This window comes from Molothrus ater, chromosome 28 (genome assembly GCF_012460135.2).
Source record: "Molothrus ater isolate BHLD 08-10-18 breed brown headed cowbird chromosome 28, BPBGC_Mater_1.1, whole genome shotgun sequence".
Lineage (NCBI taxonomy): Eukaryota > Metazoa > Chordata > Aves > Passeriformes > Icteridae > Molothrus > Molothrus ater.
In genome coordinates, this window is record NC_050505.2 from 3,280,896 (window position 1) to 3,307,720 (window position 26,825).

Consider the following 26,825-nt stretch of genomic DNA (forward strand, 5'->3'; position numbering starts at 1 on the left):
CCTCAGCCTGTCCCTCAGCCCGTCCCCGTGTCCCCCAGCCTGTCCCTGTGTCCCTCTGCCTGTCCCTCAGCCCGTCCCCGTGTCCCCCAGCCCGTCCCTGTGTCCCTGTGCCTGTCCCTCAGCCTGTCCCCATGTCCCACATGGCCCTGGAGCTCCTGGCACACCCCGAGCCTCCCTTCCCTCAGCCTCTGCTCCTCCTCTCTGGCTGAGGGGGTCACACAGGCCCAGAGCTTTCCCTGCCATCCAACACTGGTGCTTCCTCCTGGAGCACTTTTTAAGAGACCCCAAAACATCTGGAGGGACACATCTGGAGGGCACAACCCACTCTGGAGGTGGGAGAAATAAATGAACTGTCTGAAAGCTCTCAGGTCCCTCCAGTAGGATCCAATACAGAGTGGACACCTGACCCACCAATGAAGGTCATTTCCTCCCCCCCCAAAAAATCCACTTTTAGAAAAATGACTGATTTTCATTACTTTTTTGTTGTTGATAACTGTAAATCAAACCTTAGGGAGGAATCTCAAGAGGTGTTTAGTACTGTTCTGAGTGTAATTTGCACTTCTTTTAAATAGCTTTCTCTCAAGATATTTTATGCCTTCAAAGGGAAATCACTTGAAAGTTAAGAGCAGAGTAGAAAATTTCCAGTATCTATTGATCATCAGTGGCAACACATAAAGAGCCTCCAACAGAGCTCGTTTGAAAAGCTGATACACTTCAGTGTTAATGCACCAGGGTCTCTTCCTCTGCCAGGCCTGCTCTTCAGTGACATTTTTTCCTTTTCAACCTACTTTCTCAGCCAGACTGCAATTAAAAATAAAAAATTAAAGCCCCCTCAAAGAGCCCTCCAATACCTCACGCAGAGCTCAGGGTCCCACTGACACTGACCCACAGCTGGCTGTGCAGCTCATCTGGGTTCACCCAAGTCTCTGGCCCAGCACCTCCATGTGTGGCAGCCACCAGCAGCACAGGGGTGTCCCCAAACCCTTGGTGAGCCCCTCCAGACATGCATGACAGACCTCTGCTCCCTAGCAGAGGTTTTATTTTCAGAGCAGTTTTATGCACCAACACGAGGTATTTGGGCTCTGCTGTGTTAAGAATTTCCCCAGGTCTGGATCATCCCTTAGCAGCATCACTTCCCTTCCCTCCTCCACCACCCAAAGCCCTGCACGGAGCCAGAGGTGCTCCAGGAGATCCAGCCCTGAAGGGTAATTATGCCTTCTCATTTGTCAGGGGCTGTTTTACCTGAAACCCAAGAGGCCTGGGGGAAGCTGATCCGGGTGTCTTTTGTCACCTGCTGAATGACACGGTGACCAAAAGACACCCAGGGTTGTGCAGGTGCTGCAACCACACAGCTCAGCTGGGCCACAGGGCTCTCCAAGGGGCAGCTGGCTGCTCCCTGGGGGTGTTCTGCACCCCAGCCCACTCCTGTGGCACTCACATTCCATGAAAAATCCCTTCACCCAGGATTCTTCTCCTGGGAAGCTGAGAGGCCTCAGAGAAAAAGGAAAACAATTCTTATCTCATTTGCTTCTCCTGTGTTTTGCTCATCCAGAATGTGTTTGGAGATTGTTTACCCACAGGGGATTGTTTCATTGGATTCTGGTTGTTTTGACTCTTTGGACAATCGGTGCCAAGCTGTGTTGGAACTCTGGAAGAGTCATGAGTTTTCATTATTATCTTTTTAGCACTGTGTAAGCATCCTTTCTGTATTCTTTAGTATAGTTAAGTATTCTTTAATATAATATAGTATCATAAAATAATAAATTAAGACTTCTGAGAACATGGAGTCATATTCATCATTCCTCCCTGCCACGGGGCACCCCACAAACACAAAACAGTGACCAGGCACTGACAGCTCTGGTCTGTAAATCCACCAGCAGCTCCTTAACCCCCTGCCCATCCTGCCTGGCAAACCTTTACTACAAGGCAGCACAGAAGCCACTGGCTTCACACAAACTGAAGCACAACAGAACACATCACTGGATGTTGGGGAAGATGGAACAGGAAAGCCTTATAAATATGATTGCCTGGCTAAAGATTCTGAGAATATGGAAACTGTAAGCCAGATTGAAATGAAAGCAAGCTTTGAGATCCCTCAGTTACTGAACAACTGGAAAACAATGGTGTGGCTGCTGAAGGTGATCCCCTTTTGATGGAACAACACCCTCTGCTTGCAGACAGGCCCAAGGGGCAGAGCAGACCCTGCCAGCTTGGCAGAAGGGGCCCAAAGAGGAGTTTGTAGGGTTTAAAATGGAACACAGTGTGGTGATGTAATGATTCTTACAGGCTGTATGTAAATGCTCTAGGATTTGTATCTTGTACTGGATTGGTTAGTGAGAATTAGAATGTTCAACACAGAAGAAGATTTATGGTATTGGAACGGGAACCTCGCTTTTTTTCCCTGTTGCTTTTATTCTTCGCTCTCTCTCTCTCTCTTTTGGGCTCCTCTTTCAGTCCTGCTCTGAGCTGTGCCTGGCAGCTCCCAGCAGGGCCCTGCACTCAGGCCCTTTGCAATAAACCCCAAATTCCTTGGCTTCAGAGATCTCTCCATCCATCCTACCCCCATCACTCCTACACCTGGAGTTACAGCATCTATCTCCCAGCACTGACATCTCCACTCTTTCCCTGCTGCAGCCTCATTTACAGGGCCTCTTTTTGTAATATTAGAAACTTCAGTCTCATATATCCAACAGAATTAACCTCGGTTATTTGGCTGCCTGTTAACAAGCTGCTAAAGGACATAATCCTCACACAGGCCATTCCTTAAGCAATCCACAGGAAAAGCAAGGATTTTCATTCCACAGACACAAATCTGCTGTCTTCATTTCCCAAGTTTTACTAAGAAGAAAAGATTATACAAACCCTAGAACACAGCAGTAAAAACCACAGCATTAAAGTGCTGTAAAGTAACTTTGAAATTTGAATTAATTTTTGGTGCATGAAGGTGCTGCTGTAAAGAGCTGCTTTCTGTGCTGCTCCATAGGAAATTCAGGTCATTTCTGTTCTGGAGCCTGTTTTTGCCATGGTACCAGCAAAAAGCAAGTACTAGTTCATGGAAGGTCAAGACATGAGGGTTTTCCCCTCCTCCACACCAAATCAAACCAATAATGAAGAGCACAATAATTGAGTAATCCACGGGAAGACTACTTGTATAAGGCTTCTACTTCAGGGGTGTTTTGGAAATACAGTTTTTTTTGCAATCCTCAAACAGCAGCCAACCCCTCCCTTGGCCTCACAGAAAGGTCAGGAAGCAAATTCTGTCTCCAACCCCATTGCACTGAGTACCCACAGCTGCAGCCACCTCACCCTCCTGCTGCCACCTGGCAGAAGGACAAGGTGTTAGTTCTGTGGTCAGCAGAACACAAACCCAATGGCACTCAGCCATGTAACAGTTTTGATGAAAAAAAAAGGCTAATATTCCCTTTTTAGCTGCAGCTGCTTCTACACAAATTCAATTGGTTTTCATGGATTGTTTCTAATTCTCATTAAAGTCTCTGTGCCATGGCCTGAGTGACACTGCTGGGATTGGGCACTGCACTGCATGTGCACGTGGTAGGGATCTCATTGTGCAGCATTAGAGACATCCTAAATAGTTCTGCTCACTCTAAATGCAAAGGCTTGTATAATATCTGATCAGCAACAGGCCTACTCTGAGCTGCAAATGTTGGCAGATTTTCCCTGCTATATTTTTACAACACAAATAATTTTAGCATTTAGGTCTGGCCTAGCCTGGCATTCACCTAGAACATGAGGACACGTTAATCCACCCCCACCAGGGCTGCCCTTGGGAAAAGCATCAGCAAACACAGAATTACATTCCTTCTCCACGTTGCCTTTCACAAAAGCAGTGGGAAATGGTTCAACTTTGACTTATTTGAGGTTTGATTGGTTCCCTGTGCTCCACATCCCATGCTGAGGTGCCCATGCAGCATGGGGCTCCTTGTTAGTCATAATCCCCTTAGAGGACCCTGTTCCCCATCTCCATGTACCTGTCATTGTAGTGCCCACACTGTTATTAATGACAGCAAAAATAATATATTTTAAAATATATTTATATATATATTTAATAAATTTATATATATATTTTTAAAATAGATATTAATATATAAATATATACATATTTTAAATATATAAATACATCAATATAAAAATAATATATTAATATATAAATTTAAAATATAATATATATTAAAATATGTATAAATATATAAAATAGATTTTTATAATATATTTATATTTTTATATATTATACACAATAAAATATTTTATTTTGTTAATGAAATCACTGCAAGGTCCTGCTGTGGAGGGGCAGATTGCATCTGCAATTGGCCTGTGTGCAACAGAAAAGTTTCAATTTTCTGTGTGCAACAGAAAAGTTCACCAGAGTTTCAATTACTACGTAAATCAGCTTTCAAATTCCTTGGGCAAAACTTGCATGATTCTCCCTTTAATTACAAGATATCACACTGAATATCAACAGCACTCAGCCCCAGTCACACTGAACTGGTTTGGGAACCTCACTGCAGCAGAACGTGGGAAGGAGCCAAATGAATAATTCCCCATGAAGCCATCTCTTAAAAATTCAGCCTCCTCCTATCTATTGCCTGACAAATGGCTCTGAGCTGGTCCAATTCCTCACCTCCCTCTGTTTATTAGAACACAGCAGAGGAAGCCAATGGCCAATCTTTAACTTGCAGACTGAGAGCAAAGGTGAGTGAGGAGCCTTTGGATAAAGCACATCAACCTGGAGGCACTGCCCCTATCACCTGCCCCAGCTGCTCACCAGCAGACTCAGCCTGGTCTGGGAGAATTGGAAGAAATGGAGCAAGCCCTGAGTATTTGCTATCAGCACATTTTTTCCTATGAAAGAACATTCAAATAACTAAAAACACAATTACTGCTGCTGATGCGCATAATAATTCTTGTGCAGTTTATTGAAAATTATTTCCAGTTACTTTGCATTTCAGCTAATCTAAATGTTACCTCTGGGCACCTGATCAGCTGTGGCTGTAAGAGAGACAATGTTGTAGGCCAGAGTCAATGATGCACAAAGAAAGTGAACAAACAGGGCTGGGATTGTACCCACATTTTCTGAGCGCAGCTTTTTGGCCGGGCAGCCTCCATCCACGGGGTGAAGCATGTAGTACAGGCGGACTTTGCTGGCATGCTTCCGACTCTGGAATGCAAAAAAACCACCAAAACTGGAGTTACAAGGAGCAAGAGGCTCTTTTGCTGTGCTCACTACACCAGCCCACAATCAGACTTCACCTCCCCCTGACAACACATATGCACCACTGGGGAAGAAAAGGCAGAGGGATCCAGGTGAGGAGCACCTGCACTTCTCAGAATTTTCACAGAGCTCTGCACCCACCTGAAACAAGCTGTGGGATGAAACCTGCTATTAGCAGAAGAAAAATGGCCCATCCTGGCCCTTCTCCAAGTCCTGTAGGTCCTCCAAGACACAGAGGGAGCAGACAGCCAGGGAAGGACAGCATTTGTTACCAGAGCATTTCTATGGAGGGGCAGATTGAAGGGTGGGGGTTACTGAGCTTCAGCCAGAGACACAACAGCACCCTGCAGTGTCAGAGGCACACACACAGACCAAACCCACAGCTCCTAAGCTCCTGGAGTGATAAAACATTAGAGGGGCAAAAAAAATCAGTGTGCGAGTTGAAAAGATGCCAAGAGGAATCATTTTTATGGTTCTGCTCCGTGGCACTCAGCTGGACCAGAAATGGGGCCCAGATGTCAAGAGTTAAAAGACAGCAAAGCTTCAGCCTTCTGTAAAACACCTCTCACCTTTCTCTCACCAAGACACAGAGGGAGCAGACAGCCAGGGAAGGACAGCATTTGCTACCAGAGCATTTCTATGGGGGAGCAGATTGAAAGGTGGGGGTTACTGAGCTTCAGCCAGAGACACAACAGCACCCTGCAGTGTCAGAGGCACACACACACACACATTTTATGAAAGGATTTTTTCTCCTGAGAAGCCGAGAGGCCTCAGAGGAAAAGAAAAACAATGGTTATCTGCTGCTGTGGAATGCAACAGGAGCATCTTTGGTTGGTGTCATGTGGTTGCTTTTAATTCATGGCCAATCACAGTCCAGCTGGCTCGGACTCTCTGATCAGTCACAAGATTTTATTATCATTCCTTTCTATTCCTTGGTAGCCTTCTGATGAAATCCTTTCTCCTATTCTTTTAGTATAGGTTTAATATATCATTTTTTAATATAATATATAAAATAAAATAATAACTCAGCCTTCTGAAACATGGAGTCAAGATTCTCATCTCCTCCCTCATCCTGGGACCCCTGTGAACAGCACCACAGGCACACACACAGACCAAACCCACAACTTCTATGCCTCTAAAGTGATAAAACATTAGAAGGGCAAGAAATCTCCTGTGAGGGAGACACGAGCAGGTGTCAGAGCTGGAGCTCAGGGGCAGGTGAGGGTCAGAAGAGACAGGAGCTCCCCTGGTGACCCCAGCAGCAGCAGCCAAAGCAAATCCTTGGGACTGGCAAGACTTAAAGGAGGACTTTAAAGCTTCTACAGCAGGAGCACAGACATAAACCTTGAAAACCCTGACTTACATCAGGTCTTGTCTTCCAGCAGATGCAGGGGGGAAAAGCCTGCAGGCACAAAATAACTGCACCCAGCATATGGGCAGCAGACACATGGGGAGCTGTTACCATGTAAATGTTTCCTTTGAATCACCCTTTCCAACTGCCCCAGAGAACAACAGCACTGTAATGTTATAATTCCACATCACAGAGCTGCAATTTGAAAATATTAAATTACCATTAGCATGTTCTGGAACATTCTTCTTCCTGTGGTATAAACTTGGAGCTAAATTTGCAGGGAGCTATATTTGTATTCGCATGCAGAAATGTGACTGTGCAATAATTTTTTCCACAGAGCAAATCAGTCAAGATAAATAATGTCAAATATCTGTCCCCAGCTTGTCTTCCTGCTGCATTTAGCAAATGTGACCTTCCATGGTCAGAGCTAAGTGCAGGAAACCCCAAAGCTCCAGCTACGAGACGAGCAGCCCAGACAGCGACTGCGTAATTAGAAAATGACCAAATAAATGTTTGAAACGCCCAGGACAGAGGTGCAAAGCCAGTCCTGAAGCGATGCTTGGCCTTGCACCCCACAGGGCCAGTCAGACACGCTGTGAAGGCAGCGTGGCCAGGGTTTCTCGGTTGGATTTCTTGCACTGACACCCTGCAGAGCAGTCAGCCTCCCTCGAGTCATCCTCCCCAGAGTCACGAGGCTCTTCCCTCGCCTGGCTCCATCCAGCACGTCACCGTGCCCACGCTCACACAGCCACAGCCTGCTCTGTTTGGAGGGCAAAAAAAATCCTGGGAGGGGTTGCTGGGTGTGTGCAAGCTGCAAAGATGCCAGGAGGAATCATTTTTATGGCCCTGCTCCGTGGCACTCAGCTGGACCAGAAATGGTGCCCAGATGTCAAGAGTTAAACGACAGCAAAGCTTCAGCCTTCCGTAAAACACCTCTCACCTTTCTTGGGGCAATTGCTTGGATTTGTGAAAGCCAAGGTAAAGGAATGACTTATGTTTGGCATAATTTAAAACTACACAGCTCCTTATGCAACCTTATTATCTTATGATCATAAAAGCGGAGCTTAAAATCATCCCCGGCCTCTGTGTGTATGTGCTGAGCATCTCCTTCCCTCTGCAGAGCAGAGGAAGCACAACCCATTTGTCATCCACTTTATCTCTGGCATTTTCTACATTTACATGTGTATTTATCATCCCAACACCCCAGCAGGAGCACGGCAGGAGCACAGTGATTATTCTGAGCGTGCTGCTGGCAAACAGCACTGCGGGTTATCCTCTCCCTGCTGAAAACCTGCAGCTCCAAGGCACAAGGAGGGCAAGTGCCAGACACATGGAGGGGGGGACAGAGGAAGAACCACTAACAGGAGCCAGAAAACTGGGATGAACTGGGATGAACTGGGACTGATTAGGGCACCTCCAGCTCCCATTCTGACCCATCTCATCGCATCCACAAGCTTTAGGAAAGACAAAACCTTGCCACATCTGTAAATCCACAGGATTTCCATGGAACGAGCACTCATGGCTCCAACAGCCACCACAGCCTCATTTTGGGTGCAAAAAGGGGGTTTCTGTGCCCCTGAATATTTCTTTTGTACAAAATGTTACACCAAAGGCATTCTCACTTTCCTGTCTCTAGCAGGAATAGCACCTGTGGAAGAACCACAAAAAGGAGCTTGAAAACTGAGATGAACTGGGATGAACTGGGATTAGGGCACCTCCAGCTCCCATTCTGACCCACCTCATCGCATCCACAACTTTTAGGAAAGACAAAACCTTGTCACATCTGTAAATCTATCTGTTATCCTCTCCCTGCTGAAAACCTGCAGCTCCAAGGCACAAGGAGGGCAAGTGCCAGACACATGAGGGGACAGAGGAAGAATCACTAAAAGCAGCCAGAAAACTGGGATGAACTGGGATGAACTGGGATGAGGGCACCTCCAGCTCCCATTCTGACAAACTTTAGGAAAGACAAAACCTTGCCACATCTGTAAATCCACAGGATTTCCATGGAATGAGCACTCATGGCTCCAACAGCCACCACAGCCTCATTTTGGGTGCAAAATTCTGTGCCCCTGAATATTTCTTTTGTAGCTGTACAAAGTGTTATGCCCAAGGCATTCTCACTTGCCTGTCTCCAGTGGGAATAGCACCTTTTAAAGGCACTAAGTCTGGTTTAATACTGCAGCTTGAACCCCCTGACTATGCAGGGAGCTCAGTCTGTTTTCACACAGCTGCTGCAGAGTTCTGCATTGCAAGCTCATTTGCTACTGTAAGGCTCATCAATAAAAGTAAATAAATGGATCATTTCTATCTCTATCAAATCTACTCCAGTACAGAAGATCGTGGCAGAGACAGCAAAGTTCTGGCAATTCAACCCTAAAACATGAAAGGGCAGAGCAGAGTGAAACTGTGCTATGAAATGCAATTTGGTTTTGCATAAATTGGGTTTTGCAGCACGCTGTGCCTGGAGCAGGCAGTGAGGTCCCTGTGGGAGCAGTGGCAGCTGGCAGGACCTGGAGCTGGTTTGGGACACAGCCCTGATCCCCCTGTTTGATGGAGGGGCTTCTCATCCCTCTTCCCACCCTGAGCAAGAACAAAATATGTTGTCAAAATTCTTTTTCCTTATTTGCATTAATGCCTTGAGCAAGCAAAGCATCTCTTAACAGAAATATGGATTTTTTTGATGTTGGAATGGACTTTATTGATCATCCAATTCCAGCCCCCCATGCTGCCCAGCCAACCTGGCCCTGGATGGAACCAGCTCCCTCTTGTAGGACAAGCAGGGAACATTCAGATTTTCTGGCATTTGGCTGCATGGCCGGAAAAGGACAAAAAGGCTGAAATTAAAGATGGACCAGTGGCTCTGGGGAGGACTGACCCATCTCCCTTCGCTGAGGTGTTACAGCCCAGGGGTCACCAGGCTACACAGACACACACAGCTCTTCCCTGCTGGGGTCTGGGAGAGGAGTCCCCTCAGAGCTGAGGAGCTCAGACCCCACCATGGCCCCGGAACTGCTCCCACTTTGCACCACGATTCAAGCAGATCCAGCAGTCTGAAACACTTTGCTTGTGAGAGCCCTCTTCCTGTCTCCTGCCATCAGGCTCAAATCAACTATCTCTGCAGCTTCCCTCAGGCTGTGCTAGCACATAATCTCATTTCCCTGTTCCCCATATATCCCTTCATCAATCCTTGCTCCCTCCTGTGCTGGCAGCTTGATGGTTTTGGGCAGTTTAGCTTTCTTCTCCTGCTCCTCTTCCCCAGCCAAAGGCCAGGAGCACGAGCACCAGCAGAGACGCAGTCTAGAGATGAAGGAAGGAACCATGGCAGCCCCAGTGGCTGCAGCTTCTCTTAGTCTGCATTAAACTCTTTTTCAGAAGGCCATTGGTTGGGTTTTAATCCTTTTAGTGTACACTGTGTTGGTTTTTTTTTGTGTGCTGGCAGTTTCTTAATTAAATTGCCACGCAACACGCAGCCACGTGATTATACCAATTTTATTATCTGTATTGGCCCTACTTGTAATCTCACCAAAGGAGAGAAAGTTATTTTGGCTGGCCCACTTGCCCAAACCTTGTGCAGAAACCCAGCTCCATGGTCCTGCAGCCCCTTTCCTGAGCATGCTGTGCCCAGGAGCTGTGCCAAGCTGGACTCCCTGCACGGCACCCCTGGCACTGTCATGCCTGGCCCTGTGCTTGCTTCCTCCTGGAGTCTTCCTCCTCTTTCCCATGCCCCCAGGGTCAGCAGTGACAGTGCACAGCACGTGGCCAGCACACTTCAAGCACCCACTTGTGAATTACTGGACCTGCTAACCTAAACTACATCATTCTGGAATTTGTAATCGCTGCCTAACAACCTCTTCCAAATTTCTACTGGAATGGAACCAATCTATTTCTTCCTCTATGATATAACAACATCCTCTGCGTTTTTTAAATAGACAGGAGAAGTATTTTCAGCAAATGCCTTCCCTTTTCTGCCTCTACTACCCACACAACAAACATTGTCAAGATCCCTGTGGTTCGCTGCAGAGCTGAACTCGCCGGCTGTTATTCCAGACACTGCTGGATGCCAATGTCCTTTTTCTCCCTTTGTAATTTTTGAAAAGCCTCATTTATAATTCATGGCCATTTCTATCAACCTCCCCTTTTTCCTCCACGAGTTAATTTTTTAAAAAGTGTTTACTCATGCTTTTGCCTTCCTGGGCACACAGAAATGTGTCTGCAATTCCCGAGTGCTCAGCTGAATTTGCACCCCCATCAAACCAGCTGCTCCAAAGCAAAGAGAGACACATTACTCGTTTGGACATTGATTTGTTTACACATTAAGGCAACTACTGAGGATCTATTTAGCCAAGCAATCACTAGCTCCACTTCCTTATATCTGCTTATTCCTGATATCATTCCACCTGGATGGCCAGGCTGACTCCAAGTGGGGATCCTACACATGAATTTTCTGTCTCAGGAATCACCATTTCAGCTGTGATCTTTAGCTTTACTGCTTCCTATATTGGTTTTGACTGTAGTCAAAGTATCCCTTGTCCAACACACTGCTGGGTACCCTGTGGAGAGGAAACCACTCTCCTTAGAGGCTGTGGTCAGAGCAGCATGGCAGGAGCAGCTGGGCTCAGCACCTGGGGCCACCACAGGCACCTGCTCCTCCCTAAACCCACTGCTAGTCCCTCCCGAGTCCCTCACATTCCTTCTGCAGGTGGATCTTACATCTACACTAATGCAGCCATGCATTTAATCCATTGGTATTATGGGATTTTTCCAGGCAACGTACCTCCCTGAGCAAACTGATTGAGCTGATGGTGTCCCTGCTCTTGGCAGAGGCTGGACTAGACCTTTAAAGGTCCCTTCCAACCCAACCCATTCCAGGATTCTCTACACATGCCAAGGGAAAGGGGATGCAGGGATAGAGTGAGCAGGTTGGGAACTTCTGATATTGCAAATCAAAGGCGACTCCGACAAAGGGGAGAGAGAATGATGCATCTGACTCCATGGATATCAGAAGGCTAATTAATGACTTTATTATACTATACTAAGTACATTTCATCTAAACTGAATCTGCCCTGCACTCACACTGCACAGAATCTCGTGACTGTCCCCTGACAGTCCTGACACACACACACCTGGCCCTGACAGGCCAAGGAAACAGAACATCCTCACTTTGGGCAAACAATCTCCATATTGCATTCTACTTTGGCACAAACACAGGCACAGCAAGTGATAAGAATTGTGCTTTCCCTTTCTCTGAGGTTCAGAGAATGTGAATCTCAGAAATCCTTGGGAAGAATTGTGCCTTGCTTTTCTCTGGGAAGAGAAACGTGGCAACACTTCTGATATGTGCTCCACACAGCAAGCTCAATTCCTGCTGCTCACCTGCAGCTCAGGTCCCTCATCCTGGGTCACTCCTGGGGACTGATACTCGAGGCGTGGGTGGACTCCACTGTGGGTACAGCCCCCCATCCCAGTAGCAGCAGGCAACAGAAGAGTTAACACAAACCCAGTGCACACCAGCTGCCCCCCAGCCCCACGGCAGCAGCAGCGCTGCTGCTCCCATTCCATCCCCATCTGATCTGTGTGGAACAAATCCCTGCGTCAGTGCCAGTCACTCCTGAGCGCCCGAGCGCACGGGGGCGGGTCTGTCACAACACACACAGAGCTGCAGAACTGCTTCCAAACACCCAGAACCCTGATCCAAACATGGGCTGGGAGCTTAAACAATGAAGACAGGCAGGAGTGAATACCTGGAACAAAGAGGTGCCCTCCTGTGCAGCAGGATCAGCAAGAGATGCTGCAGGAGGGCAAGAGCTGCAGGAACTCATCTCCCAGGGATGCAGGCCAGGGTTGAGCCAGTGCAACCTTTCGTTGTTTTCATTCCATGTAGCTTTAATGTGACATCCCTTATGCCTCCCCACTACTGCTAACCCTGGGGTCCCAATTTCCCAGTGTGTTCTACTGCTGCTCTGAAGGACCTTTTAACTTCAGCTATTTTTAGACAGCAATAGGTCTCTGTGTGCAGAGGTGCCTGGGAAGGGAGCTGTGCACAGGGCTTCATCTGCTCTGCTACCACTGCTGTTTAGCAATAGATTTTGACGCTGGGAGTGCATTAAAAATAATGCTCAGCCATTAATGTTGACAACAGAGCAGTAACATAGAGCCTTGTAAAGTCCCATCCCATCTCCACTGGCTTCCAGCACGATGCAGCAGCAGCAGCATGCAGAGAGAAGCATGAGCCTTGTGCCCTAAAACCCTGGCACCCACCTATCTCCCTAACACACAATGGGTGGCCACGTTTATATTTTAACTGGGGCTGCCACCACGACACAAATGACCAAGGAATATCCATTCCTGCATGTGCACACAAAAAAAAACCAAACAGAGCAGCGCCTTTGTCATCTCTGCAACACAAATGTGCCCCCTTTAGCTTTTTCTCCTCCAGCCAAGGTTCCTCTATCCAACACCAGCATGATCTGCAGGGTAACAGCAGTGTCTGAGCACCCACCAAAACCTGTGGCACAGCAGATTCCAGCAGTGGTGGGGAAGGACATGGCAACAACAGCTGAGGTGTCCCCTCCTCCTTCATCCTCTGAAGGATTTACATGTCACTGCCACCAAAAGCAAGACAATATGGCAGGTGAGCAGCAACATACAACAGAGACCATGGGCAGCAAATGTCACGTTCCCTTCCATGATCACTGACACACTACAGCCCTGTGCAGCCCTTGCCTTCAGCTAAAGCACATCCTTTCCACTCCTCCACCCTGGAAATGCTTGCAGCATCTCACACAGGGAGCTGGGAGCAGAAACATACCCTTCCAGCTCCTTGCTTTCTAGCACAGCATTTATTTTGTTAAATAGGGTATGTGCTCCTTGCAGCACATTAATATTTCAGACACAGGATTGCCTCTCTGAGCACACACATCTTGATCCTTAAGGCACTAATGTGCCAATAGTAAACAATGTTTATTATTCCTTCAGACAAGCCATTGCTTTACACGTTTCCAGCCAAGGACAGCCCAACTGGAGGCAGATTAACCCCAGCACCCCTCCAGCCCCGTGCACACAAGGAGCACTGATGAGGCTGTCGATAGCACTCGCCTGCTTTGCTCTGGAGACAGAGTGAGAAATTCCACAGTGCACAGCTCCAGAGAGCAGCCAAAGGGCATTGGCACTTGATTTGTTCTCCCCAGTTTCTTCTGCATTTCAATTTTCATACGCTTTGCCCTCCCCTGCTGCTCCACCACAGGCATTCAAGCAGCATTCCCCCACCCCATAAGGTGACACTTGCACGGGCCCCTCCTGGGCTGCTCTTCCTCCAGACCTGGCATCTTCCTTCATTTAAAATGGAAAAATAAAGCACTCTCTGAACACCTGAAGCAATAAAGATTATGGAGGAAATGGAGAAGAGCATTACAGCAGCTTGAGGAGCAAATGTGGTGATGAATGTGCAGCTCAGGGTGAAATCTGAGAGCAACTTCGTATATGAGGTAATTTTCCTGCAGGATTTTCAAGGGGAAACATGAAAATAAATGGTAACATCTTCCTAATGGCTGTGAACACTTCCACATAGAGATGAGGACTCAGAGCTAACTAAGAAACCTTAGCTCTCTTTGTTCCAGCTTTTTAATTTACAGAGCAGCTCACCAAAGTGATTGAAACAACCTCTCTCAAAGACAGAACTGGAAGGAAGTGTTAAATTACAGGTAATCCAGAGGGAATCCAGTGCCAAAGAGGCTGGAAGCTCCAGAGGACGGAAAGATGCAGAGATACAGAAAAGAAAAACCTCATTTCTGCAGCAAAGACTTCCAATGGCATTGCAGCAAGCGCAGCACATTGTCACCCCTTGGACCACAGGGTGTGAAATACCCTCAGGTGTGAAATACCCTCCCTAAACCCTGCCTGGCCACCTCCTGCAGCCATCCAGCACCTGCAGCACATGCGTTCTTCACCAAACAGCCACCCTGTTCCCTTTTGTTCCTCCCAAGGAGGAAAGGGCAGCCAGGGGAGCTCAGGGATACCTGGCATCCAGGGATTGTCTCAGGCATCCGTACCTCCCCGCTTTATTCCAGAAACAGAAGTGGGGAGAGAGTTTTCTGATACTTCAGGGGACAAATTAAGGCAGTAATTTGCTTGCAGAATTAAAATATGCAAATGCACACTCTGTTGGGCACCAACAGTAAGGTTTGCCTCATCCCTCACTCACAGCTGCTCAGCAGCAGCCCCTGGAGATACTCAGAGCACTGCAGAGTGAGCTGGGCTCCTTAATTTGGGAGCCAAGTCAATACCCCAAGGCTCAGCTCTGTCCTGGGGTGAACCCTCGAGAGGAGGGCAGGACCTGGCACTTTCAGCAGCATGGGAAGGAGAGCCAGGGTGCATCGGACACGTCAGACAAAGCCAGAAACACAGTTGCATGAAGCACATGTAATAAAGGCAGTATTTGCTGTGTGTCAAGCTGGAAGCACAAAGTGCTGCAAACACTCTGATCCTTTTGTCATTTTTCCACTACGCTTGCCCTTGGAAATAATATCACTTAATACTGCGTGACTGACATAAAATCATTTTTTTATTCCTGGCAAAGTAGCACAGGAGAAAAGTTATTGGTTGGTGATTTGGAGAAGGAGATGAGACAGCGATTGGAACTGACTATTCCTGTTTGGCAAGATAAAAACGTCCCCCTTTCATAGGCTGCTTCCCTCTATTTTCTTACAGAGAAATGTCTTATTTTGCATGCACAGAGAGCCAGGATTCCAGTCCCTGGCACAAGGGCTGCAGAGCTCACTTGACTGCGCTAGTGAGGCAGTGGATCAATTCCCTTTCTCTCCAGGCTCTCTCAGGAAGGATAAGGGCACTGCTGACCAAAACAAAACCAGACAGAGCCCTGGCACCCACCAAGGGTCCTCAGCACCCATGGGTACCCAGGGTGGCCACCCCCAGGGCTCCTGGAAAATGATTTGCACAAAATTCAGTCTTCTGAAGTTGATATTTCCCCTATGAAAATAATCAGTTTTTAACTATACAGCATTTTCTAAAAGTAAGAAGAAAAAAAAAAGAAAGGTGCGAAAATTGTGGCCAGCTACTTTATAATTAGAACGAAACAGTGAATTTTACACTCCTGCTATTAAGTAATGGCCAACAGCAAGGGCTGGCAGTCTCAGGCAGGATGGAGCCCCCAAATCCACCTCCCTGGAAAACCTCAGAGCAGGTTTTCAGCCTCTCACATGCCTGTGGGGCTCTTGAGACCAGGGTGCCAGAAAGTTACCACGAGAATGAGCATCACACTTGGGAGTGGTGACCAGAACAGCTGCCCCAAAGGGACACTGAGAGCAGCAAAGTGTGGCACAGCCACAGGGCAGAGGCACTCCCAGCCTCTGGGCCACAAGAGGGAATCCTAGATAGTCTTTACAGCTGTTCTAGATTGCAAGGCAGGATGCATTTATTACCATCCTGATGGCAGTTGGCTTTTGCCAAGTGGGCAGTTTTCCTTATCTCTCTGAGTGATCACACCCACTCCTCCCTCTGGGGAGGGGACATCTGCTGATAAGAGGCCATTGAATATCACTGCATGGCTGATAAGAACTACAGCATCCCATTGGGAGATGTGAGCCCAGAGGGAGGAGCCAAGCATTCCTGCCTGGATATAATCTGGAGATTCTGGAACACCAGCCAAGCATTCCTACCTGGATATAATCTGGAGATTCTGGAACACCAGCCAAGCATTCCTACCTGGATATAATCTTGATTTTCTGGAACACCAGCATGGCTTCTCCACTGGATTCCCCAGAGGAGCAGCAGCTGCCTCTTCTTCCCCTGGATCTTCAAAGGAAGACTCCACCCTTCTCCAGGATCCCTGCTCCAGCAGAACCAGCCCTGGCACTGCAGGAGGGCTGAGCCACAATTCCAATGGTTCTGCTGCCCACACCCTGACCCACAGGGTGTCAGGCTGGGTTCTGACTCTGGCACTGTTGGTTTAGTTCACGGCATTGTTTATTTTATCCTTTTATTTTCTTCCCTATTAAAGAACTGTTATTTCCTGCTCCCATAATTTTTGTTGCCTGAGAGCCCCTTAATTTAAAATTTATAGCAATTCAGAGAGGTGGGGTGAGGGGGGGGTTCATTTTCTCCATTTCAGGGGAGGCTCCTGCCTTCCTTAGCAGGCACCTGTCTTTCCAAACCAAGACAACACCTCACTCACTCCAAGCCTCCTCTCTGTGTTATGTAACCCAGCAGCAAGATTTGGGAATGACATTATTGTGCCCAACATCTCAGCGTCTGCTGGGATTTCACAGCGGATGACAAACGAGCACAACACCTCGCACTAAAATATACAACAGAAAACAGTGTTGTTTTCCACATTTCAAAAACATCTGCTATGAATTAATGATTCAGCTCATACCTACAGTGACAGGCGCAGAGGAGATGAGATTGGCTGAGCACCCTGAGGCTCACCAGGAGCTGCTCCCGTGTCTGCAGCACTGCTCCTGCCTCCTGCAGGCAAAATTTGGCATCCACGCTGCCCAGTATCAGATCTGGAAGGTGTCCCTAAAACTGCAGCCTTCAACTTCACAGAGTTGCCAGGGATCTCTGCTGCACACAGAGGGCAGCCAGAGGAGCAGTTACAGAAGAGCTCCTAAGAAATTCACCAAAACAGACACGTAAAGTGCCCTACAAGCACACGTACATTCTTGTTCCCATTGTTAATTGATGCAGAACAGCATCCTCAGATCATGTACATTAAGCTTCCTGCACATCCTCTGCTGGCCACACAATTGTCTCCCTCGTATAGTAACTGCAAAACACACAAGTCAGGCCTGGGGTAACTTCATCTTCCGGGTCCCTGTGCACAAATTCTGCATCTGTTGGAACTCTGCAGACACTGGGAGTCTCCATGTAACCAAAAACAGAAGCAAAGCACTCCCCTGAGTAGAGAAATCCCTCATCCCCCAGCTCATCACACAGAATCACAGAACCATTTAGGTTCGAGGAGACCTCCATGACCACCAAAATCAAATTATTCCATATTATCCAAATATCTGTATTATCTCTATTTTATATATTATGAGTATACAGAGTTAATATAGTTTGTTCTCCATATAAAAACTATGTTTTATAGATAATGCACACATGCATCACTTCTGGAGTCCTCCAGGACAGGCTGGAGCATCTCACATGCTCCCAGGGGAGGACAATCCCTTGTGCACAGCCACCACACAGTGACCCTGCACCTCCTCTGCATTTGAACCTGAGAATCTCTGTTCAAAAAGCCCCTCACCCTGGCAGGATCTACACCCAGGCAGTGAGTTTCCTTCCCTGAAGGATTTTACAGCATCATATCCCTCCATAATTTCCTTCTGGTTTAATAGGAATGTATTTAAGTTTGTTTTGAAGATATGCAGTGCTGTTAATTGCTGTTCTAACATGTCTCTAATAATCCATCCTTTCTAATTATTCATTGCTCACTACCTCTTAAGTGCTTAAATACATTCACAAATTCTAATCTATTCTCTGCACAATCAGTGATTCCTACTCACCAAACCACAGTGCAGCACATTTAATACAACCCGAGCTTGTTTTTGCTGCACTCTTAATTGCTCTCCTTGCTAACTGTGCTTCCTTCAGTCCTGATCAAATTGCAGGCTGACTTGGCAAAAAACAGAAGAAAAAAAAAAAAGCCAGACATGCAGCAGACACCGCTGCAGTGACATCATCACTGACCGAGTAAGCGGAAAAACAGGAAAAACAGGAAAAAAAACCCCAGGAAAAACAGGGAAAAAAACCCAGGAAAAACAGGGAAAAAAACCCAGGAAAAACAAACAGTAAAAACAGTTCTTCAAATGCTGAGTCTTCCAAGCAGAACTGAAACAGTGGAGTGAGACACCAAGAACATCCTACCTCATAATGGGCCACGCGCTGAGACTCGGAGATCAGCTGAGCACTGCACACCTTGCAGTAACTTTCAGTGAACAATTCTTGGTCGATGTCAGAGGATTTCATCTGTGCATGACAGAGAGAAGAGACAAGAAGCAGAATCAGTCACACAAAGCAGGCAGATGTGTCTGACAAGGCTCCTATAGAGCCAAGGGCAAGGCAACAGTTGAGCCAAACCAGTTCTTGTCACCGTGAGGGAGTGAAACCAATGTTGTGCAGGTGTAAATGTGACACACAGTCATATTTTCTGGAAAAATCCCTTCGCCCAGGATTTTGCTCCTGGGGAGCTGAGAAGCCTCAGAGAAAGGGAAAACAAGAATTATCTGATTTGCTTCTCCTGTGTTTTGCTGCTTTGGAATGTGTTTGGACATTGTTTATCCAACAAGTGATTGTTTCATTGGTTTCATGTGAATTGTTTTGACTCATTGGCCAATCAAGGTCAAGCTGTGTTGAGGCTCTGGAAAGAGTCACGAGTTTTTATTATTATCTTTTTAGCCTTCTGTAAGTATCCTTTCTGTATTCTTTAGTATAGCTTAGTTTAGTATTCTTTAATATAATATAGCATCATAAAATAATAAATTAGCCCTCTAAGAACTTGGAGTCAGATTCATCACTCCTCCCTGCCACAAGGGACCCCACAAATACAAGTCCCCCCACATCCCCAGTCCCTCCCATTCGGAGTCCCCAGGTTTATGCACCAACAACCCACGTCAAGTGCTCATTCCTCAGCCCAGGCAGTTCCCAGGGACCAGAGCAGGGCCCCTTTGCTGCTGCAGAGGGAGACACAGGTGTGCCCAAGCACCAACCATCCTCTGAATGCCACAGACACAGCACAGGTTCCTCAGCAGGGCTGTCCTGCCCTGACATCCACAGGTGAGCTACAGGGCAAGGGCTGCTCTTCATCACCTTTCCTGCCTAGGAGCACCAGGCACAGAACCAGCTCTGACAGAGATCCCTCATGGCACAAAACACGCCTGACCATTTGTTATACAACACTAAAAGAGCTTATAAAAGCTTTTATAGAGAAGGCAAACAGCATCACAACCTGGAGGAAGGTGGTTTTAAGCTGGAAGAGCTCTCTGTTGTACTTCTGAATTTAGATGTGGAAGAGAATTGTTTGGATGATTTACTGGGCTGTGCTGTTCCCCAGCAGCTGTTTAAATATTTACATGCTCCCCAGAACTTTCTATGAGGACACTTGCACCTTTAAAACCAGCTTGCAGAGTGCTCTGATTCACAGGAACACATTGCTCCTCTGTCCATAACCTCCTCCTTGTGCCACTGCAGGTGCACAGATCTGAACTCACAGTCAAGGGGTGGATCAGGAAGGTTCAGGCTTAAAACAGTCTGAACCCAAGCAAGAAAGGCTTAAAACAGTCTGAACCAAGAGCCAGAAAGCAACAGAAGCAGCTGCATAGAGAGAATATTCAAAACCAACCCCCCTATGCAAAGTAAGAGGGAAAAGAGAGGCTGGTGCCTTCTCATTAATGCCAAGATAAAATCTATTAATTCACAATCATAACAAACCTGAGCATAATGAAGACTGATAATACAGGTTTTATAGAGCTCATTCCACTGACTGGGAAGAAAAATAACATGGAAATGAAGAGGCAATGAGATCTCATTAGCAGACAAAGCCAGGTGCAGAAGGACCAGTCACTGCTGGGCTGTGCAGCACAGCTGGAGGTGCTGATGCCAAATCCCAGCGTCCTGCCACCCCACAGTTATTGTTATTTATATTTTATGAAAACAAGCAGCTGAGCTGACACCAGAGACTGCCAGCCTGGAGAGACCAGCTGGCCCCGAGCTCCAGGAAAAGGTTTGCTCAGGTGTTCTGGTTTACCAGACAAAAACACTGATCTCAGAGCTCCTCTGCTGCTGCACTTGCTCTTTGTTTGATTCTGCAAAGACATTTCCTTGTTTTCTCTTGCTATCTGCCTAGTTTTAATCCTCATTTACTCTGTCCAGAGAGATGTTGCATTGAGAAACTTTCAAAGACACCAAAAGACCCTTTTAGGAATACAAGAAGTGTTGCGAAATTGCATCAAAGGCAAAACAAAGTGGGAGGAAGAAATCTCACTTAACTCCAACAGATTGACACAAAGCCAACCAAAGAATCTCATTAAACCTCAATCCAGCAACCAAGCCAGAGACAGGTAACACCACCTTCATTTGCATGCAGCCTGCAATGCTAGTAGAAGCCCTCATTGCAAAAATCAGAGTAAATCAAAAGCTTCTCAGCATTAGTTCAGCATTCTGTGCTCTGATAACAGAGCCAAAGTCTATTTTTCTCAAATGGAATCGTGTGTCCTCCTTTATAGCAGCAGGGGCTGAACAGGCTTATCCAGGAGCTGCATCTCAGGCATTTTCTCTAAGCAGCAAGTTCTGACACAGGTGTGGGATGTGCTCCCCTCATATCACAGGCTCAGCACCAGGAGAACACGGTGGTTCTGCTGATGGTGTGACTGTTGTGCACCACAATTCATGTGTAAATATTCAAATTACCTAATAAAAGTCTCTCTGGAATGGGAGAGCCTCACATAACACGCCCAGAGCAGAGTTACATGTGACAGAAGCTTCCACTCTCCTGCCTAACCCTTCTGTGGGTTAATCCGAGCAGTGATTTATTAACTTCTTCTGCCTGCAAGTGTGATAAAGGGAGTTCAGAAGCAATTAATATTTATGTATTTCTAATCACTTAATACCACTGTGACTCTCTCCCTGCCCACACTTGCCTAACTGCTCCAGGACTGACCAGCCCTCAGCTGATCTCCCCTCACAGCCCATCTGTCAAAACGCAGCAGGGAAGGGAGGGGTTTCCCTGCCATCAGCATCTCCTCAGCTCTGAGGGACATTCAAGGGCAGCCACAGGTGCTGAGCAGGATGGGACACGTCCCTGAACACCCTCAGAGACTTTTCTGGCTGAGAATTGAAGAACTAACACGGGGTTCATAACCTTGGCACTGGGACACAGACTGTCACGCTGAGCAGAAGCACTTGAGGTATAAATATCTGCAGCTCCTAGCGTCCTCTTCCTCAGGTGGGGCCTCTCCCAGAAACGACAATGGCTTTGTGGGGTTTATTATGGCCCCGTGTGCCACACTCCAGAGCCAAGTCCCCTCCCTGCTCCAGATCCATGGCTCTGCACACGTCAGCTCAGCATCTCCAGGAACGGCTCGGCGTGTCACAGGAGACCTCGTCTGCAGCACCTTGTGCCATATGGTTGCAATTCTTCTCAGCAGTTTCAGTGACTGTAACAGCTCAATGAAAAATCAATTTCATCAGACTGACGCCAGGTTTTGGCAATGTCCAAGGAAGGTGCTAACTAAGCTGCACTAAATTTTAGAGGATAGCAACTCACAGCTGACATCAGAGACATGTGCAAAGCCAAATTCCTTTCTAAGGAAATGCATTGCACCAGCTGAATCCCTCCAGGTGGGGTCACACGCTAAATGTGTCCCTGTCACACAGGAGAGTGCTGGAAGTGCCCTGGAATTCCTGTACACATTCATTTTTTCTATTGCCCAATCGAGGACAAGGAGTGCCACAGAAACACAGGGTTCAGCAACTTGGTTTTCTCCAGTCAAGAGGAGAGAAGAAAAATGTGGTCTCTTATCTGATTTACTCTTGAAGACCTACAATCACTTTTTCCAAAATTAACAGCCTCCAAAATCTCCACACCAGAGCACAAGAGAAGCAGCAACTGAGCATGTGCACAAATGCCAAATGCAAACAAGAAGCCAAAAATTAAATGTCCTGATTTTCATGTTATGAATTATTTGTGGCTTTTGCTGCTGCCACTCTCCCATGGATTAACATCTCGTGTAACACCTCCTGTTTTTGTCTGTTGTTTAATTTGTCTTGCAATAAAAAGAAAAAAAGCCTTTACTAATAATTAATGTGCTTTGAGCAACTCTGTCACTGCACTTACATCGAGGCATCTGAAGAAATGCAAAACTGCCTTTTGAAGTGCCTGATTTCCCAGCACGACAAGACAATGGCTGAGCCTGTTCCATGAGTGCAGTTCTCCTCCTGTTTCTATTGCCTTGAGGCAGTCTGGGTGCTGGAGGCCACAGCAGCCAGGCAAAGGGCTGGGATGGGGCAACCTGGGCCAATTCTGAGCTGCTGGTAGCCACAGACAGGACAGGACAGGAGAGGCCATCCCAAGGTGGTGACAGGGCTCTGCAGCCCACCCTGAGCTGGTGCAAGAGCCCAAATTGACAGCCATGGCATCTGCAGCCTCAGCCTGTACCAGCACCTGAATTTCCTTGCTGTCCCAGAGAGGTGGAGCAGAGCAATAACAGAGCCCAGACAATCCTGTGTCCCACAGGTCATGGCAGTGTGTCCCTACCCACAGAGAGCTCCCTACAAGCCACATCTCCAGAGGATGTGTGGGCTATTTTCACTTTTTCCCATTCTCCTGCCAAACCAAAGATGTTCCACGTCCCTCCAGCTGTGCTGAACATCTGCTGTCTCTACCATGCTTCACCTTCCCTGCAGTTCTTGTTTGGTTTGGGGTTTATCCCAACTCCCTCCACTCCCTAAATCCTCCACAGAGTCAATTTGCTTCACTTCTGCACTGAGCCTTTGATGCATTTGGACACGCTTTATTGGAGCCCTGAAAATCAGAACAAGATTGTGTGTGGCACGAGCTGGGGAGCAGGAGAGATCCTGCACGTGGCTGCTGCATGTGTCAGCACGGAGAGGAGAGGTTGTGGAGAACAGCAAGGGGGAGACACAGCCTCAGTGCACGCCAGGCTCAGCCTCAGCATCCCAAAATGTGCCTCACCCCACATGATTTCCCCCAGTGTAAGCAGGCAAGTTGCTCATTTGCTGGGCTGCTTGATAGAAGTGCCCAAGGGGGCCAGGCTGGATGGGCCTTGGAGAAACCTGGGCTAGTGGAAGGTGTCCCTGCCCACAGAGGGGAATTGGAACAAGGTGATTTTTAAGTTCTTCTCTAACCCAAACCATTGTGGGGTTCTGTGTTTGGCAGGACTAAGAAAAGCACAGTCACACAACAACGGACAGAGATGGTGTTTTTGAAAAGAGCCTCTCAGCTTTCATGCCACTGTGGGGAGGAAATTGCCAAGGATGTCCCACTGAATCCCCAAGACTCATGAGCTCTGGGCTAGGGGGAAAGCTGCCAGATGTTCCCATCTCCTCACCCAACCATCAAGGTCCCATTTATATAAACTGAACCAAGCAAGGAAAGAGCCTGATGAACACATCAGGAGAAGGAGTGCTCTGTGGCAGGCAACACCCTACTACAAACTACGTGTACCTTATTTACAATAATTTTCCTCCAGGCAGAACAACAGCAGGGCCACATCTCCAGGTGTTCCTCTGCAGCCCCCACCTGCACCACAGCACCCACCTGATGGTGGTGGAAGCAGAAGCAGGAAACTCGAGCTTATGGCACTAAAATCCAGCTGGTGACTTCTTGACCTGCCTGTTTGAAGGGGAACAAAAGGCAAGCAAGAGAAATTACAGGCACACAGAAGCAGAGAGCAAAGGACAGATCTGGGTGTGCAGTGGAGACGAGCCCTCCACGCCCCAAAGTGCCTCAGGGGACATGAGGGATGGCCACTGCCAAGTTCAGAGGGAGCCACGCTGCAGTTCTGGGAGTAGCATCATTCCCTCCCTACAAATTCATTAAGCACATGAATTTTTCTAATTATTCACACTACATCGTGTAGCAGGGTTTAATTGCAAACATGTGCTGATTTGAATAAAAATACATTTTAAAAAGGGAGATTGATATATTGTGACTGGTTTAATACAGTTTGCAGGAACTCAAGGCAGAGCAATCAGATTTTGTGCTGCAGGACTCTGTGCCCAGCACACTTCAAGGACAGGGCTCTGTCACTCACTCCAGCATGGCCAGGTGGCACAGCTCAACCCTTAGCAGAGGGGAAAGCCCAGAAACCTCCTGAAATAAGCATTAAAACAGATCTGTGCAGGCTTTGCAGAGACTACACTTGGGGTAGAGGGGCTGCTGGAGGCACAGGGGAGGGACTCACCTGCATTAGCAAAACAGGGACCTTGACCTGGCTCCCATCTCCCTGCAGGAGCAAGTTCTCCTTGACTAAGCCCAGGCCTCCCCAGCCTGGGGATGATGCCTGGCCCAGCACAGCCTGGTCCAAAACTCTCGGGTTTCTGTGGTTGAGATGACTTTTGAGGTACCAGAAAATCTTTTTTCCCAGCCCCACAACCAAATAAGAAGTTGAGATTCGTCGGTTCTGCTTTTCAAAGTTATTTTCTCTCATCTATTCCATTCTTTCCCTGACCTGCTGAGATCTGTCCAGCAGGTCGGGCTGTGGCACAGTCCCTGCCCTTGGGGTGGTGTTGGCTTTTTATACTAAGAACTACCTGTGCTTTATTTACAATAATTTTCCAATACCTATCACCTGTGTTAGACAGTCTGTCTCTACTTTAAACCAATCTGAAAGTGCCACCATCACAGCAGAAGATGGAGGCCAAGAAGAAGAAGGACAGAACAAGCCCAGATTCCTCCATCTTGCCTCTTGAACCCCCATTCTAAATCCCCCAAAATTCTACTTTTTCACCCTGTGACAAATTCACTGTCATTCTGCTCAAACTCTTGTGCCTTGTAAATCTTCACACAAAGTTGGGAATTGTTTCCATGGGCTAAAATGGAAGGCACAGGTGGTTTTGACTCCTTGCCAGGGTCTCAAATCACCCAGAGGAATGTCCTGGGTCGCGACACAAAACCCTGGTGCCTGCTCCCACATCCTGGTGCTCTCCCCATCACTCTTGCTCCCATCCCACCACCACCCAGGGGTGTTTCTGGCAGCTCTGGGTGCCCCTAGCCATGAGCAGGGACCCTGGCGGGTGTCAGGGCGCCTCGCGGGCTCACACACCACAGCCAGGGCTAGCATGTGATGCTCACTGTTGCCGTGGAAACGGTGGCTTCTCACAAAAAGACACATAAATAGCCTCAGCACTGGCTGAGCGTGGGCACAGACAGGCTGGGGCACCCCTGGAGCCGGGTCACTGCTGCCTGGCCAGGCCCAGCACAGCCCTGCCCTGCACAGCCCAGCCAGGAGCACACACTCATTTTTGGATAAGCAGGACCCACTTTTTCCACGGCTCCCTAATAACACAGAAAATGGCAGGAAGCGAGGCAAGCTGAATCCCATGCAGGCAGCCCGTTGCCTCTGGTACTTTGCATAATCAGGGCTTGTCAGTCCCCATCAGCTTCAGCTCAGAAATCCAAGAGGAAAAGCCGTGTAAGGTGGCAACAGACTTAGGAGAAGCCTCCAGAGAACAAATCTGTCCATCGCTGATGGGGGATTATTTTAATTCTGGATCCCTGATAAAAGGCTGCATGCTTGGCTGGCTGGCTAAGCTAAAGCACCTCTTCCCAAAACCACAATCAGGCTCAGCAGCACTAACCCCAGATCAGTTTACTGTCACTGCTGACAGCTCTAAATGCTCCCTGCCCAGCTGACATTAGCGAGCTAGAGAGAGCAGAGGCAGAGATGCTCCAGGTCATCCATGAGTTTTGGTGCAGCAGGTGGGCAGAGCTCCTCTCCACTGCCCAGGATGGCTGCTCTCCCACCCTGTGCTGCCAGCCAGAGATGACTCACTGACTGCCACCTGCTGAGGATCTACAGGAGCTCGGGTGCCACCAAGGCAGCGAGAAACTCCAGCCAGGAACCCTCCCTGCCTGCGATGAGCGACGGACTCTGCTCCCTCCAGCCACAGCACAGCTTCTTGTCATCAATGAAATTATTAGAAACAAGGTACCAGGAATGCAAATGTGTCCAGAGTCCTCCAGTTAGCACACAGCAGCTAAACCTCTGGCCTCATTAAACTGCACATCCAAATTCCACATCCTCTAAAGGGTATCGGCAGATTTCATTAAACTCCTTCTTATTATCATGTAATCTGTCTATTAGCTTTGTGAGCACCAGCAAACAAGGAGCTTTATCTTAAGTAAAACATAAAACATTTACATCCTTCCTACAGCCCTTTCTTTATCTTTGCCCATCTTTGATTTAAAAAAAGAAAAAAACCAACCCCTCCTTTTGTTTGCATTTGCTTTCTTCTAAGAAGCAGGAACATCTCCCACTCTCAGCCACACTAAACAAAAGCATGCTGGACTTTTATGTTTTATGAGTTTTTTGTTTTATGTTTTTTGTTTTATGAGTTTTATGTCAGACCTGTCTTCCTTGGGCTTGGGAGCATCTCAGCAAGCCACTCAGATAACTCATGTTTCATCTTCTCCTCTGGAAAAAAAAACAAAACATTCTGTCCCTTACCAATGGATGAGCAATGAGAAACGGTTCATCAATG

General features: G+C 47.5%; 1 protein-coding gene across 1 annotated transcript in view; it reads right to left on the reverse strand.

The window, feature by feature from the left end:
• Window positions 1-26,825, reverse strand: part of ZMAT4 (zinc finger matrin-type 4) — a 52,333-nt gene that overhangs the window by 19,179 nt on the left and 6,329 nt on the right. Inside the window, exons 2-3 of the mRNA XM_036396561.2 lie at window positions 18,471-18,572; window positions 5,087-5,176 (exon numbers count right to left, since the gene is read on the reverse strand). Of these exons, the coding sequence (XP_036252454.1) occupies window positions 5,087-5,176; window positions 18,471-18,572 (192 nt within the window). The remainder of the gene's footprint in view (window positions 1-5,086; window positions 5,177-18,470; window positions 18,573-26,825) is intronic.